This window comes from Coenobita brevimanus, chromosome 94, assembly GCF_032717465.1.
Source record: "Coenobita brevimanus isolate Jiangsu-jjx chromosome 94, ASM3271746v2, whole genome shotgun sequence".
NCBI lineage: Eukaryota > Metazoa > Arthropoda > Malacostraca > Decapoda > Coenobitidae > Coenobita > Coenobita brevimanus.
The window spans coordinates 1,102,253-1,117,062 of NC_137047.1; the positions used below are offsets into that span (position 1 = coordinate 1,102,253).

Genomic DNA, 14,810 nt, shown 5'->3' on the forward strand with positions numbered 1-14,810 from the left:
TAAGTGGTTGTGTCCGGCGATAACGCGATACGAGAACTGATAAACTGGCGACGACTTTGCTCTGCCTCCGGTCATCACTACAGTAGAGTTGAGTTTGGAGTGAGTGGAGGACGTCTTGATAGTTTGCTGCGGCCAGAGTACTAATATTATGCTGCTCAACTGTCGAAAGTGCCGATATTATGCTGCTGAATTATCACAAGTGCCGATAATAGGCTGTGCTACTGAACTGTCGAAAGTGCCAGTATTATGTAGCTGAATTGTCGAAAGTACCGATATTATGCAGGTGTAATAACGAAAGTGCTGATGTTATACTGCCGAATTGTCGTATGTACCGAGTGTATATTGCTGAAATGTCGAAGCTACCGATATTATGCAGCTTAAATAACGAGAGTTTCGGAATAGTAACTGGGGTCTCGATAGTACCGATATTTTGCAGCTTAGTACCGACATAACAACTACAGCTAAAGTGTGGGAAGTAGCTACCGGTACCTGGCATGTAATTCTGTACACCTGAAGTTCATAGTTTTTGAACAACTAAAGGCTCAGTTAGACGAGAACAGTGCCTTTTTGAGAAGTTACATTATATTAGTGGAGAATGTGGAGATGGAGGGATGGAGTAGGAGGGTATATGAAAGAGGGGAGTGAAAGCTGGGGAGAGGGCAACGAAACGGCTGGGTACAGGGCGACATAGGGACGATTTGTCGGTGGCCACCCCTTACGGGATTAAGGCGTCTGGCTATAGATAGATAGATAGAATGTGGAGGAAGTGTGCGATGGCGTTTAAGTCAGAAAAAGAAATCATTACCGTAGTGGTTGAAGTTGCTAACGATGCATTGGATGTTGCAGGTCAGCACGTTGGTTCACAGACTGACCGGGTACCTAATGTCGACTCTCTCGTAACCATGATTTACTATCATTATACTAATGATGATGATATACCGTAATAATAATAATAATTATTATTATTTTTATTATTATTATTATTATTATTATTATTAATCAGTTCCGTATCGTAACTAAGAATGTTTAATTTGCACAGGAAGGATGAGACACTATTTTACTCTTTCTTGTCTGTGCAATAGAGAGAGAGAGAGAGTCTGTCAAAATTCACACGCGATAACAACATTCATTAAAAAGCAGGGGCGTACCTGGAGATTTGGTGGCCCGGGGGGCTAGGTTCTTTGCGGGACCATGGGGGCCCCGCAATGAACATAGCCCCCCTAATTCTCAAAACGTATCTAATATCTCAGCCGGGATTGTCGGGATGATAAAAATATGTTTTTAAATATTAATAGAAAAGTTTATAAATTTTTAAGGCTTTTGGGGGCCCGGGAGGCAGTTTCAGACAGCCCCCTCCCCCCTCCCCCCCTCAGGTACGCCACTGCTAAAAAGAAAAGAAATAATCGGAATTAATCTGTGTGTGTGTGTGTGTGTTTGTGTGTGTTGAAGGGGAGGAAGGGCGGATGCTAGCAAGGAAGTCAGCCTCCCTCCACCACCACCACGTCCAGTCCCGATACGGTACTCTTGGTGTGCAGTTCCTCCCACCCTCTTGCTCTAGATACTCCCTCACGATAATTCCTCTCGTAACTAAGATCTACAACGAGAGAAAGAGTAATATTCACCGCCCTCCCTGTAGAAAAAAAAAAAAAAAGTCTTATAGGGACGTGGTTATATTCCACTATTTCCCCGCCTTTGTCCTTCCTGTTAAACAAATCTTACAGGGGACATGGGAATCCTCTGCAGTGACCTCTCCTAGTTCTTCCTATGATAAAAAAGTCTTACTGGAGACAAGGGAGTAGTTTGCATTTTTTCTTCGCGTCTCCTTCCTGCAAAAACCACATCTTTAGTTGAGAAGAGAAAGTGATCCCAAGTTTGTGAACCGTCGTCCTGGGAAAAATACTCGTGATGTTAGGAGGCTTTACTAACCATACTCGTTTTAATCTAACTTGGCCTCAGATTGCCTACTTGTATCTCTTTACGACTTAGTTTCAGAGTTTGTATTAGTAACATACAAGAGGATAAATCGCTGAAGGAAGACGCGACGGGAGACTTCTACGTCCACAGGGGTACGCCGGCCACTCTGACTCACCCCGAGCAGACCTAATTACGGAAGAGATAAGATTACTCATTTGATAAAGGGCCGTCGGTGGAGGAGGAACCCACTCTTATCAACTGGAACTTCCCGAATATTAATGCAGTTTTTAATAGGCACTTCTGGGCGAGTATTGTATCAGAATGTGGAAATTGTTGCCTTGGAACATCACGAATAACATTGCAGTTGATATTTGCTTTGTGGGAATATTGAATCATTGTGGAAATTACCGTGGGACTTCCTGTATAATACCTCAGTTCTGATATTTGCTTTGTTGGTAAATTGGGACGCCAATAGTGGATCAGAGTATGTGAATTCGAGAGTAAATCGGCACAGTGTTACCCTAGCCTGTCATGTTGTACTATTGGGAAGTGTGATATTGTCAGGGTTTTGAAAATCATATTATAAATTGGCGCCTGTTTATTCTAGCCTGTCGTGTTTTGAGTTTTAAAGTTTTGCCTTCGTGTCTTACAGGAGCACAGTTGACAGTTTTCAGAGTCCAGTTCAGTGATTCATGACAAGCTTTAGAGGTTGTGTCTGAAAACGACAATGAAAAGTTGTCATTGATATTATAAAGGGGAGGACGAGAACATAAAGTACAGTAGTTGTTTGTGTGGTTGAACTGCATCCTCGAAGAAGAGGATTTTAATTGCTTGTGACATTGTTCAGGAAAGGACGAAAACTTACCACAGAGTAGACAATTTGTGTGTTCCAGTTAACTCCCCAAAAGGGGGGAGATTTGATTAGGTTGTGACTTTGTTCAAGGACGACCGTGGACATAATCAAAGCAGTTAATGTGTAAGTTGAGTATATCCCCAAAGAACAGCTTTTAAGGGAAGAAGGAGAACAATAGTAGCTAACTGTGTGGTTGAAATGACTTCGTGAAGAGAAGGATAGTTCCCTCGATCTAACCCGTGGCTCTCTGTCTGTGTAGCAGCGTGTCAAAGTCCCCCAATATAAACAGTGTCCCCTGCATTAACAGCCCGGCCACGCCACGGCTCGCCCCCCACCTCCACCACAACTACTAACACCAACCACCAGCACCGCCTAGCTACTCCTCCGTCAGTTGTCATCCTCAGCGGCTCTACGTGTTCCTCGCGATGGAGTCAGGGTCAGTTTTTTTCATCATTCTCCATCCAGATTCATCACTTAAATCCTCTTTTATGTACCTGCACGCATATGATTACCTTCCTCAACCACCCTCGTTACCGTCATTCTAAAAAAAAAAAAAAAAAAAAAACTAATTGCTGTACCCGATTGGCGAATTGGTGAATATTTTTGTCACACTCCATATTCACCACCTGATCTTTTTTTGTGTGCCTGCACGCATAATATTACCTTTTTCAACCACCCAAACTCCTTCCGTCTTCGTTATCATCACAGCAGCCTAAGAAAAGAGAATACATCCAATAGGCCGGCTGGCGAGTCGGTCAGTTTCATTTGATTATCCATCCGCATTCACCAATTTAGACCTTTTTAATGTAGCCCACCTGCACGCATATTTATACCTTCCACAGCCTCCCTACCTGTCTCCGTCACTCACAAACGCAGTACCGTACTCTACACATTAGACCGAATGGCGAGTCTGCCAGTTTTTAATTTACAATAGGCTACACACTCAACACTTACTGGTTCTCTCTCTCTCTCTCTCTCTCTCTCTCTCTCTCTCTCTCTCTCTCTCTCTCTCAGTCTCTTTCACGTGCACGCATACACTAACCCCCACCCCTCGTGCTTTCACATGGCCGGCTGTTACTACGAAGCCTCCCTCATTGTATTCCACTATGTATGGCCCAGGCAGGTGTTGCTGGGTGGCAGACGAGAGCACTCCACCACCTCCCATACGTCCTTCACCGCATCGTTCACATTATTAATTGTCTCAGATTTATCAAAGGTACACATTTAGCCTCAGTTATTGCGAGGTGAACTGCTGCATTGTCTTTATCTCTGGACTGATTGAGTGATATTTTAAGTCGTATTCTCGTTCCCTGCACTTCTTCCTTCCGGCGTTTTTTACTTGCCACACGTAAAGCCTTCGATTGTGAGTAGGGGGGGAGGGTAATCAGTAAGAAATAAAATCGCTTGACAGCTAAAGTAGAACAGATAAAACACCAGACGATGTTTAAGGCTGATATTCCCCTGTTTTCACTGATGTGTTCTTGACATACACTTGTTTAATAGCATGCAGGGTAATATTAACGTTGTCTGATGCAGGAATAAACCGGTAAGGAAGAAGTGTATAGGGACAGCGAAGGAGCAGACAAGAATACGGTTGAATTCGACTGATATATTTCCCCCACTGTGCCTGTCTTATTTTCACACACCCTTCTTTGCCATGGAAGCTTGATTGGAGTTGATGTCAGCTACATGTTTGGCTGTCAGTGTCATTAATTGTACTGTTTTTTGGAATGTGTTTTGTTATAAATACGTTGTCCTCCTTTTTATATAGCCTATTGTTTGAATACCCGGTATATTTTTGATAACTGTGCATTTATATTTGAGTGGCTGCTCTGTACAACGGCTGAAATATTGGATTTACCTTACATGGTTCTTGCAGGTGTTTTTTGTTATTATTATTATTATTATTATTATTATTATTATTATTGTTGTAAATTTCAACTCCATTTTCAGTGGGAAACGGTTTAGGATGATAATTATTAGACCTAGTATTATATATTATTTTCGTATAATTACCGTATTAATCATCTGGACCAAGGTAAGCTTTACAATGGATGTAGAAACATTGCATTGGTTTCCTTTGTTGATATTCGTATGTGCATTGTCCTTACTACTGTATGTGCCCCTCGTTGGGTAAGAGTGAATGCAGTCTAAGCTAATAGGTGACTAGGAGGCTTCGTGGCTCCTTTTCCTTGGCGATTTAATTTGCATATTCTACGTTAGCATTGTCTTGTATGTCACTAATATCATTCTGTTATGAACATAGTATGGATCAGTACAGGTAATATATATACAAGAGGATATTAAAGTGTAATGTGGAGAATAAATCGCTAAGGAAGAGCTGCTAAGTGTCCAAAGCAGCTTAAACTACCACCCTCCCTTCCTTGCACTGACTGCGAACGCGAAAATGTTTGGAGGCGTGGTGTGTTTGGTTTGCCAGGGTGTAGTGATGAAGGAATGTGTCCGTCTGAGTTGTAGGTGTTAAGGTATGAAATTCAGGGTGTTTTCTTGGCATATTTGAACACTGATTTTTCATATAGATTTATTTTTGTTTACATATTCACATTTTATTCACCGTTTTCTTACCATATAATTTTTTTTTTTTTTAAGATGTGCTTTAAAAATGTGTTTTTGTAGTACCGGTATTTCCTTCTCATCCAAGGATGATCCTGTATCTCTAATTAAAAGAATGTTGCTAGTTAGAGAGAGAGAGAGAGAGAAAGACAGAGACAGACAGACAGACAGACGGGGGGGGGGGTGGAGAGGCCAAGAATGAGGTGGTGACCTTAAACAACTGTAGAGGTACAGAATGACCTCCGAAGTCAATCGTAACCTAAATGACAGATACTTGTCATTGTAATAACACTAGTCATCGGAAGGCAAGCTGAGTCGGGGAAAGATATAGTGAGAGAATTGATCGAAAAAGACCCTGCAAATCTACACAGGAAGTTGACAGAGTGCGAGGGAGATTAACGAAGTCTTGTGTTAGTGTTATTGTTACGTATTGACTCGTAACGTGGATGGAGGGAGAGAGAGCCTTAATAGAGTGATTAGTGTGTTATTAGCATATCATTAAGTGGGCAAACAGGAAGGACTTAAGTGCTCCGCTGAGGAAGTGGATGACGGAGGGATTTCCTGGGAGTATTGTGGTGTAAGGAGAGATTAAGTGAAAGAGGGGGTGGGGGGAGTTACCAGTGTGTGTGTGTGTGTGTGTGTGTGGACTGTCGTGGTCAGGGTGGTGGTGACGTGACCTGAGAGGAGAGTGACTTCTTGACCCTGCCTTATCATATCTAATCACGGAGTACTTTGAAAATGTTGGGCAGTTTGATATGTTTGCGTCATGCTGACTTATCACTTACTGCGATTGTTTTACGTATTATTTATTATACGTACTATTTTAAGATATGAAAAAAAAAAATCTGCAAGGAAATAGTAGGATATAAAATTTGAAATAAATCGCTGAGGAAAAGGTGTTAGGAAATATAATAATGCACTGCGAGTATTAGATAAGGATGATGACGTGACTTAAGTGTGAATTCTTGAACAGTCTTTATCATATCTAATCTGTGAAAGAAGTTGAACGTTCAGTTTGACGGTAAAACCCGTGTTCTCGTGGGTTCATGATTTATTATAGGATGTGGCTGGGTAGCATCCTATTGTACGCTATTTTTTTTTTGCAGAGTAGGGCCATATTAGAAGGATTTTCATAATACATAAGAGGACAGTAAGATGCAATAAGCAAAATAAATCGCTTAGGCAAGGGTGTTTGGGAGCTTCCTTACGTGATGAGAATACAGGTGTGAGTGTTGTATCGGTAAATTATAATGATTCACCTTTTTTTTTTTTTTTATTCAGCCTTATGGTGGGCACAGATATAGCTTTATTTCAGAATTTTTTAATCAGCTGAGTCATAGGAGCCTCAGTATTAACGTTTTGGCGGCGTAGCATTCAAAAATTTTTTAAAAGTCCGCGATAAGCTCACCTTTCTTATGGCTTATCTTGAAATAAATCTTGTATAAGTCGCAATGAATCAACGAGATTATTTTGAAAGATCAGACGGAGCAGCAATCAGCATTTTTGTAATTGGAGTTTTTGTCAGGCTGGCTTTTTCAGTGCTATTTTGATAGTAAGCTTGAAGCTGTAATTAATGTGCTTTTGAGATTACATTGAGCCGTTGCATAACTGTACCCTGTTTGCTTTAACTTGAACCAAAAATTACCATCTCTCCACCATGAATGACGAGCTGTAACGAGAAATAAGCGCTAGAATATGGTGCTGGTCACGAAGGGGTGCTGTGGAACGGATATACAGCCGTAGTTCTGTATTTTTCTGCCACTGAGCTGCGTGAAATAAGCTGCAAAAAGACGAAAGTTTGTGTCTAGTTAAAGTGAATGAGTTACTGGTATGTTTGGGTTAATCAGTTGGGTACCATAATTTCTTTTATCAGTACTATTTCCATATGATTTTACTGAGTTTGAGGGAAACTTTTCTAATTGAGGGATGTAGATCTAACCTTTCTTATATTATGTAGGGTTTCCACTCCATGAAGGGGCTGTTTTTAGTTTTATCCTTTGGTGGTAAGTCATTGCAAGGTCAAAAGAAGGCTAGGTTAGTAATATTAGCATACATAGGCTTCATCATCGTCATCATTGTCATCGTCGTCATCATCATTATTATCGTTATCATATCATCATCATCATCATCATAGTGCGGTTTGTGATTAAAGGTCACTGATTCATCGGTTTTACTCAGGATGTCATCATATAATAAAAGAGTTATAGGTGTAGTTTGATGTAGGTAGTGAAAATTAACGAACCGTGGTGACAAAAGGTGTGATAGTGATTGGCTACGGTACTGGTAGTGATAGACAGATCTGATAAACTGATAACGGGCTGCTCTTGAGATCACCTGCCGTTACCTTCACATCCCCACACACCTTGTTGTTGGCGATTTTTTTTTCACCTGACGGAACTAGGCCACTCTCCAGAACTCAGATACTAAGACATGGTTGCGTAGGATTCGTTGAGCCTTTGTTAGTTATTAGGTAGGAATGAGTCTCCTTGGTTTCTAGTCAAATGAATCCTCCAGTCTGACTACACCTGACCGTCAGCTGAATGAAATAGGGGTTAGGGATCTCAGTCAGGTGGGGAGAGAGAGAGAGAGAGAAATATATAGGATACAGTAAATGACACACCTTATTCACCTGCCAAGTCACTCCGCTTCCATCATAACAATACTTCTCAGGCATCTCTCTCTCTCTCTCTCTCCTGAACTGAATAGAGTACATAGTGCGTACTCGAGATGAATGGGTAAATATCCCAACGTACGAACGCGACAGTCGTAACCTTACACCGAACCGTAAAGCAGTCAATCAGTCAGTTTCAGTCAGTAGTCAGTCAAGAGCCGGTCAGTTGCCTTACAGTGAAACAATTGTCAGTCCGTTTCAGTCGGTATCCTTACAGTAAAACAGAATTGTCAGTTTCAGTCAATAGTTAGCTAGTAGTGTAAGAGTGAAACATGAAAGTCAGTAGACAGTCAGTGTCCTCATAGTGAAACAGTAGAGTGAAACATAATAGTCAGCCAGTTTCAGTCAGTAGCCGCACAGTTGAACCTAAAACAGTAATTCATCAGGCAGTCTTCACGTGGAGCTTGGCCACATCAGGATACAACTCATAAAACCGGTTGGATGACGAGCTGGCTTGGTACTGGAGTGTGTGGTCCCTCTGGTGGGTGCAGTGTGTGTGTGTGTGTGTGTGTGTGTGTGTGTGTGTGTGTGTGAGAGAGAGAGAGAGAGAGAGAGAGAGAGAGAGAGAGTCGTTGTCTTGTTACGATAATGGAGTGACGGAGTGGAGGAATATCTTGCGACGACCTTTAACCGTTCAGGTGACAAACATCCGTAGCCCCTTGTCAGGTGAGTTGATGGCCAGGTGTAGGCAGATTGGAGGGTTGGTTTGCCAAGTAACCAAGGAGACTCTTTCCTGCCTCGTAACTAAGGCTTATTGTTATTATTATTATTATTATTATTATTATTATTATTATTATTCGCGTCGTATATGTGTTGTTTTATGGGCAGTGGTGTCTGGAGGCGGTTCTCTCACTCCGCCATATATGGTGACCCGGGATGGTGATGCTGTTGATCCCGCTAGACCTGTTCTCTCTCCTCACTCACTCACTCACCCACCCATCCACCCACCCACCCACCCACCCACCCACCTACCTGGCCACTCTCTCACCTCACCTGGGCACTTACCCATGTTTGGTCACTAATATACAATGTTCCGGTGGGCAAGGCTTGGCATGGCCTTATCTCTTCTAAAGTTACCCCTCTCTGGCCTAGATGACTCACTGTGGGTTTAATTAAAAAAAGAAAAATAATCTCATAGCTATTAGGTTTCTGGTGATGTCAGGAGTGAAAGTAGAGAAAGTATATCAGGTTTACCACGTACACTGAATATATTTGTTTTTCGTGTTTTTCTTCGTATTATTTTCCAAGAGAGAAATTATATCAGGTTAATCATTTACGCTAAGTATATTTTCATTTTGTTTTCCTCGCTTTCCTTCGTAGTGTTTTCCGGGTTAACGGGTCTGTGTTTGTGTGCAAGTCACCATCAGTGGTAATTTCCTCGTGAGTTAAGTAGAGGCACCATGATTGTCGTGCTCACCTCACCTCGCCACTCCCTTCTACCTCACCTCACCTCGCTACTCCCTTCTTCTTCCTCATCTCACCTCGCCACTCCCTTCTACCTCACCTCACCTCGCCACTCCCTTCTTCTTCCTCACCTCACCTCACCTCGCCACTCCCTTCTACCTCACCTCACCTCGCCACTCCCTTCTACCTCACCTCACCTCGCCACTCCCTTCTTCCTCACCTCACCTCGCCACTCCCTTCTTCTTCCTCATCTCACCTCGCCACTAGCTTCTTCTTCCTCACCTCACCTTGCCACTCCTCTCTTCATCCTCACCTCACGTCGCCACTCCGGTCTTCCTCACCTCACATCGCCACTCCACTGTTTAATCTCACTTCAAATCGCCACTCCTCTCTTCTCCTTCACCTGACATCATCACGCCCCTCTTCTCCCTTACCTCACCTCACCACTCCTCTCTTTTTACTCGCCTCACCTCGCCACTCCTCTCGTCTTCCTCACCTAACCTCGCCACTCCCTTCTTCCTCGCCTCACCTCGCCACATATTAACACATACATACATACATACATACATACATACACCTCATCTCCTTATCCTCCCTTCTTCCTCGCCTCACCTCGCCACATATTAACACATACATACATACATACATACATACATACACCTCATCTCCTTATCTAGTGTCCCCGTCTGGTTAGTTGGTTGTGTTGTGTCAAGAGAGAAGTGTGTGTGGGTACTTGACCGCTTGGCTCTATACCCACACTCACGCATCTGCTTGCTTGTCTACTAATATGCACACACACACGAGAGAGAGAGAGAGAGAGAGAGAGAGAGACGAACACCAGATGATTACTTTCACTCGCGGGTAGCCTAGCACTCGGAGGGATAACATCTTTTTTCTCCTACTTTTCGGAGTGCGTATAGCCTATCCTTTGAATGAAGATGGACTTCCAGTATTTCGACATGCCAGAGAAATAAAAAAGAAAAATTTATTCCTCCAGTGACTTTTGTTTATTTTATTCTCCCAAAGTCACTTCTATTCTGAGTGAAATGGAAAAAAAAATATATATTTGTATAAACGAGAAAAAATGTCATTGAATTTAGTGGGTTAAACTCTCATGTAAGTTTCCCCTGCCAGTCCTTCTCTTCCGGCCTGTTCTGGCACCCTATTTGTACCGTACTTTGTCGATAGTGCGTGTGACTCAGCGGACAGGACAGAGCTGTGTTTTGCTGTCTCATGCGGTGGGGGAGGGAAAAGGGGGACGTTGGGGGTAGGGAGGGGTGGGAACAAGGAGGTTATATTATAGCTACTGTACATCTCCTTGGGTGAGAGAGACGGTGAGGTGGTGGGGGTGGCGAGGGGGTTGGACGTTTTGGGTGTGACAGTGAGTGGTGGAGTGGAAGGGCGAGGGATTGGAGGGGAGAGGGAGGGGCTGATTGGATGGGGAAGAAAGGTGAGGCACGTAAGGTGTGACTGAAGGAAAGGGGATTGAGAGGATGAGGACGTGGAATGGGAGGATGAGGAGGGTGAGGTTGGTGTGGAGTAAGGGGCAGGGGAGAGAGTAGATGAGGAGTTAGGATGGAAGAGTAAGTGCATGAGATATAGGGATGAACGACTGCAATCGAAGTACGAAGGTAGGAGGAGAATGGAGGATTGTCTGGGATGGAACGCTAAGGGGGGCAGGGAAGGGAGGGGCGAGATGGAGAAGGGGGGGAGGGAGTAGGTGTTCCCTTTAGTGGTGACATATTGGCTGAGGAAGGTAAGAAGTGGCTGGCCTCACCTAAAGCCCCTCTTGACACAGATACACCCCTGCACGATCCAACCCACACGCTAAAAGGGGAGAAAAGGTTAGAAATAAGAAGTGTTCCCAGTAAGCTGTACCTGCACACTATTTCTCGGTACGGTAATGATCCTTTGTAATTATTTACCTGTGTCAATGATATTCCATACCCATTCATTCTCCTCGTGGTTTCCTTCATATATTCCTCGCCCTGTGTTTTTCTTACAATCTGCATATCTTATACTCCTCCTCTTTCCATCCCTTTATTTTTCCCTGTCTTCAGTCTATGTCCTTCATTATCTCGTCCCTTATATTGTAGCCCTCTATTTCTCCTTATACTCTGCCTGTGTCACTAATATTATGCCTAATAGCGGAAGTGTTGCAGTATAAGGGCTCGACCGCATGACCTTTTGTGCCTGTGCCTGTGCCTGCCTTAGGGGTCTGCCTGCTTTAACGCTGGAGAGAGAGAGAGAGAGAGAGAGAGAGAGAGAGAGATTACATATAGGCCTACTACCAGTAAAATTAACGTTTTTAAACTAATTAGAAGATAATGTTGGAAACAAAATAATGAAAGAGAGAGAGAGAGAGAGAGAGAGAGAGAGAGAGAGAGATGCTTTAATACTGCTGCCCACGCAAGAGAGAGAGAGAAGGGGGGAAGAGGGGGTTAGCTCCCTACCTGCTTTAATACTTGCTGCCCACACGAGAGAGAGAGAGAGAGAGAGAGAGAAAATCAAGCACTGAATGTGTGTGTGTGTGTGTAAAATGATAGTTTAAAAATATACACAGGGAGCTTGAAAGAATTACACATATAAGGAAAGGAGACTTGAATGACTGAGGGCAGCGGGGGGAGGAAGGAAAAAATCTCGTGACTTTAATGGAAGAAAAGAAAATACCAGTAATGAGGAAACAGTAAGAAAAATTATGATGTTAAAGGGCGATGGAGAGAGAGAGAGAGAGAGAGAGAGAGACAGTTTTATCACTTCATCTTTCGTTCGGTAGGGACGCCAAACAAGCCTCCTCTAAGCTGAAGGTTGCAATAAATAAAGAAGCAGATTAATGAGTAAAAATGCCATCAAAATACTGTATGTATTTCTTTTACTTTCCTTATGTTTTTCTCTGTTTTTTGTAGTCCATCAAACTGAACTGAACGAAAGCCTAACTTCCGTCTTCAGTGAGGGCAGTAATCTTCTTCCGCCTCTAAGGGCCATCCGTATACAGCCTAAGCCAATTTGCGTATCAGGTAACGATGTGAATTGGTATGGAGGACGTGAGGTAGTTATGCTTCCAGGCGGGGTTGTAATGGTGGCAGCGTGCTTAGAATGGTTAATAGGCCCCTTAACCCTCCCACGACCAGAACGACACGCAGCCTTCATTCTGCTCTATCACTGTTACCTGTAATTATTCGTGCTTTTTCTCACCTTCAAATTACCTGAGCTGGATTGAAAAGGTTAGATTGTCTCATAGGCTATATAACGTTCCCCTTAATCCTCACACCACCTGAATGACACGCAGCCTTCATTCTACTCTATCACTGTTACCTGTAATTATCAGTGCTTTTTCTCACCTTAAAATTACCTGAGCTGGATTGAAAAGATTAGATTGCCTCGTATATACCGTTTGCTTTTCGCGAGGATTTTGGTTCAGCTAACGCCGGACGATTTTATTAACTTAAGCAATCCCTCTTCCCTGTCCTTCAATAGTGTATCCTTAAATGATAGCTGGGATCCTGTAAGATGTTATTAGGGATGGGACACTCAGACATACATACGATCCATTCCCTCTCGTACCTTACTGTACATATGCTTTCACAGGAAGAACTAGACTAAGGAAGTTTCTGGACCCCTTTCCTTGATCTCCCTGCAGGAAACAGTTATAACCTGCTGTTATTTTTGTGTCATAACTTAAGCTTTATTTATGAAGTTACAGCAGGGCAGAGAGGAAAAATCTACAACCTTCTTGTCCCTCCTACATATCAAAACCTGACGTACGACAGGAAATTGATCGTAAGTGCGTTTGTGTAGCGGGATCTTGGTTTCCTCTGCACGATTTTATTCATCTTAGGGACTCATCTGCCTTTAATCAAAAATATAATCGTGAACTGTTTATTCTTCAGCTTGTCTCCTAATCACAGGTGGGACCTTTAAGGATATTCTCCCAACCTCCAAATGATTTCCTTTGTGCTGGGAACCACTCCCTTAGAAGGTTAAGTTCATTAACCTTTATGTATAGTGCATCCCCAAATGAGACTGTTATGGTTTATTGAGGCACTGAATATCAAACGAGTGGACTCATTAGCATGTGTAAGTAAATACAGGTGTAGCCTAGGTTACACGGGGTGGTAGTATGGTAGTAGTAATGGTAGCAATAGTAGTAGGATAGTATAGTGGTAGTAGTAGTAGTAGTAGCACAACAGTAGTAGTAGTATTACTTAAGTGTTGTCACTAATCACTACATAAACCATTACTCTTACATTTGACTTTTCAGTACCGGTAGTCCTTTGTTTGTTCATTTGTGCTATTTCCGCTACCGTATTTCTTCTTCCTCCTCCTCCTCCTCCTCCTCCTCTTTGGTTACAGGGGATGGTGGTAGTGATGTTAGCTGAGTGTTGTCATTAGCAAGTACACACACCTTTAGGCCTACACCTGTCGTCTCTATTACTTGTTTGTTCTCTCTCTCTCTCTCTCTGACTCACATCTTTCCTCTCCTTCTCCATTCATCTCCGATACTTAAACCCCCCAACATCACATACCGTTCATTCTGTACCCCATTCCTGGTTATCAAATTTCTAATCTTTCCTTTGTTCCCTATCTGTCCGTATCTATCGATCTGTCGTCTATCTGTCTATCTATCTATCTGTCTATCTGTCTATCTATCTATCTATCTATCTGTCTATATATATGTGTACTGTATATATATATTTACAAAACGCTAATTTAATTTTACGGACGGAAAGGAGAAAGACGGACGGACTTTTATTTGGCAACTAATGTTTTGAGTCATACGGCCTCAGGGCATGGGTATAAACATGGCTGAGAGAGAGAGAGAGAGAGAAAGAGAGAGAGTAACATGGGTGGTATAAAAATAAACCGGAAATGGATGGACAGAGAGAGAGAGAGAGAGAGAGAGAGAGAGAGAGAGAGATGTGAATGTAATAGCAGGCGAAGCAAGGGACTGTGAGGGTGGGTGGTGGAGGGCAGGGGGAGGGGGAGAGACTGCGAGGTTGATGCTCGAGAAGGAGTGAGTGGGGTAGGAGGGGGAGTGGTGTGGGAGTGAGGGGACGGAGAGGGAGAGGGAGGAGTGGATGAGAAGAGGAGGAGGGACGAGATGGTGTGGGAGGTTGGGTTTGAGGGGAAGGGGAGAGGAGGGATGTGTGCGGAGGGGAAGGGATGGGGGAGGGATGAGTGAGAGACGATTGGAGGGAAGAGGAGAGCTATGTTTGGGTGAGAGAGAAGGAGAGGAGGGAATTTGTGGGAGGCTGGAGGAAGAATGGAGCTGGGTAGATGACAGATGGGTGAAGGAGGAGAGGGGTGGGGTGGAGGAAGGCAGCATGACGGGGGCGGGGGGAGAAGGCTTGGGGTATGGAGGGCAGAGGGATGCTGGGAGTGAGAGGAGGAGGG

At 43.3% G+C, this 14,810-nt stretch overlaps 1 protein-coding gene across 1 annotated transcript in view; it reads left to right on the forward strand.

The window, feature by feature from the left end:
* Window positions 1–773: 773 nt before the first annotated feature.
* LOC145412974 (uncharacterized) overlaps window positions 774–14,810 on the forward strand; it is a 200,684-nt gene continuing 186,647 nt past the window's right edge. The window contains exons 1-2 of the mRNA XM_080282796.1: window positions 774–846; window positions 3,075–3,203. Coding sequence (XP_080138922.1) covers window positions 774–846; window positions 3,075–3,203 — 202 coding nt within the window. The remainder of the gene's footprint in view (window positions 847–3,074; window positions 3,204–14,810) is intronic.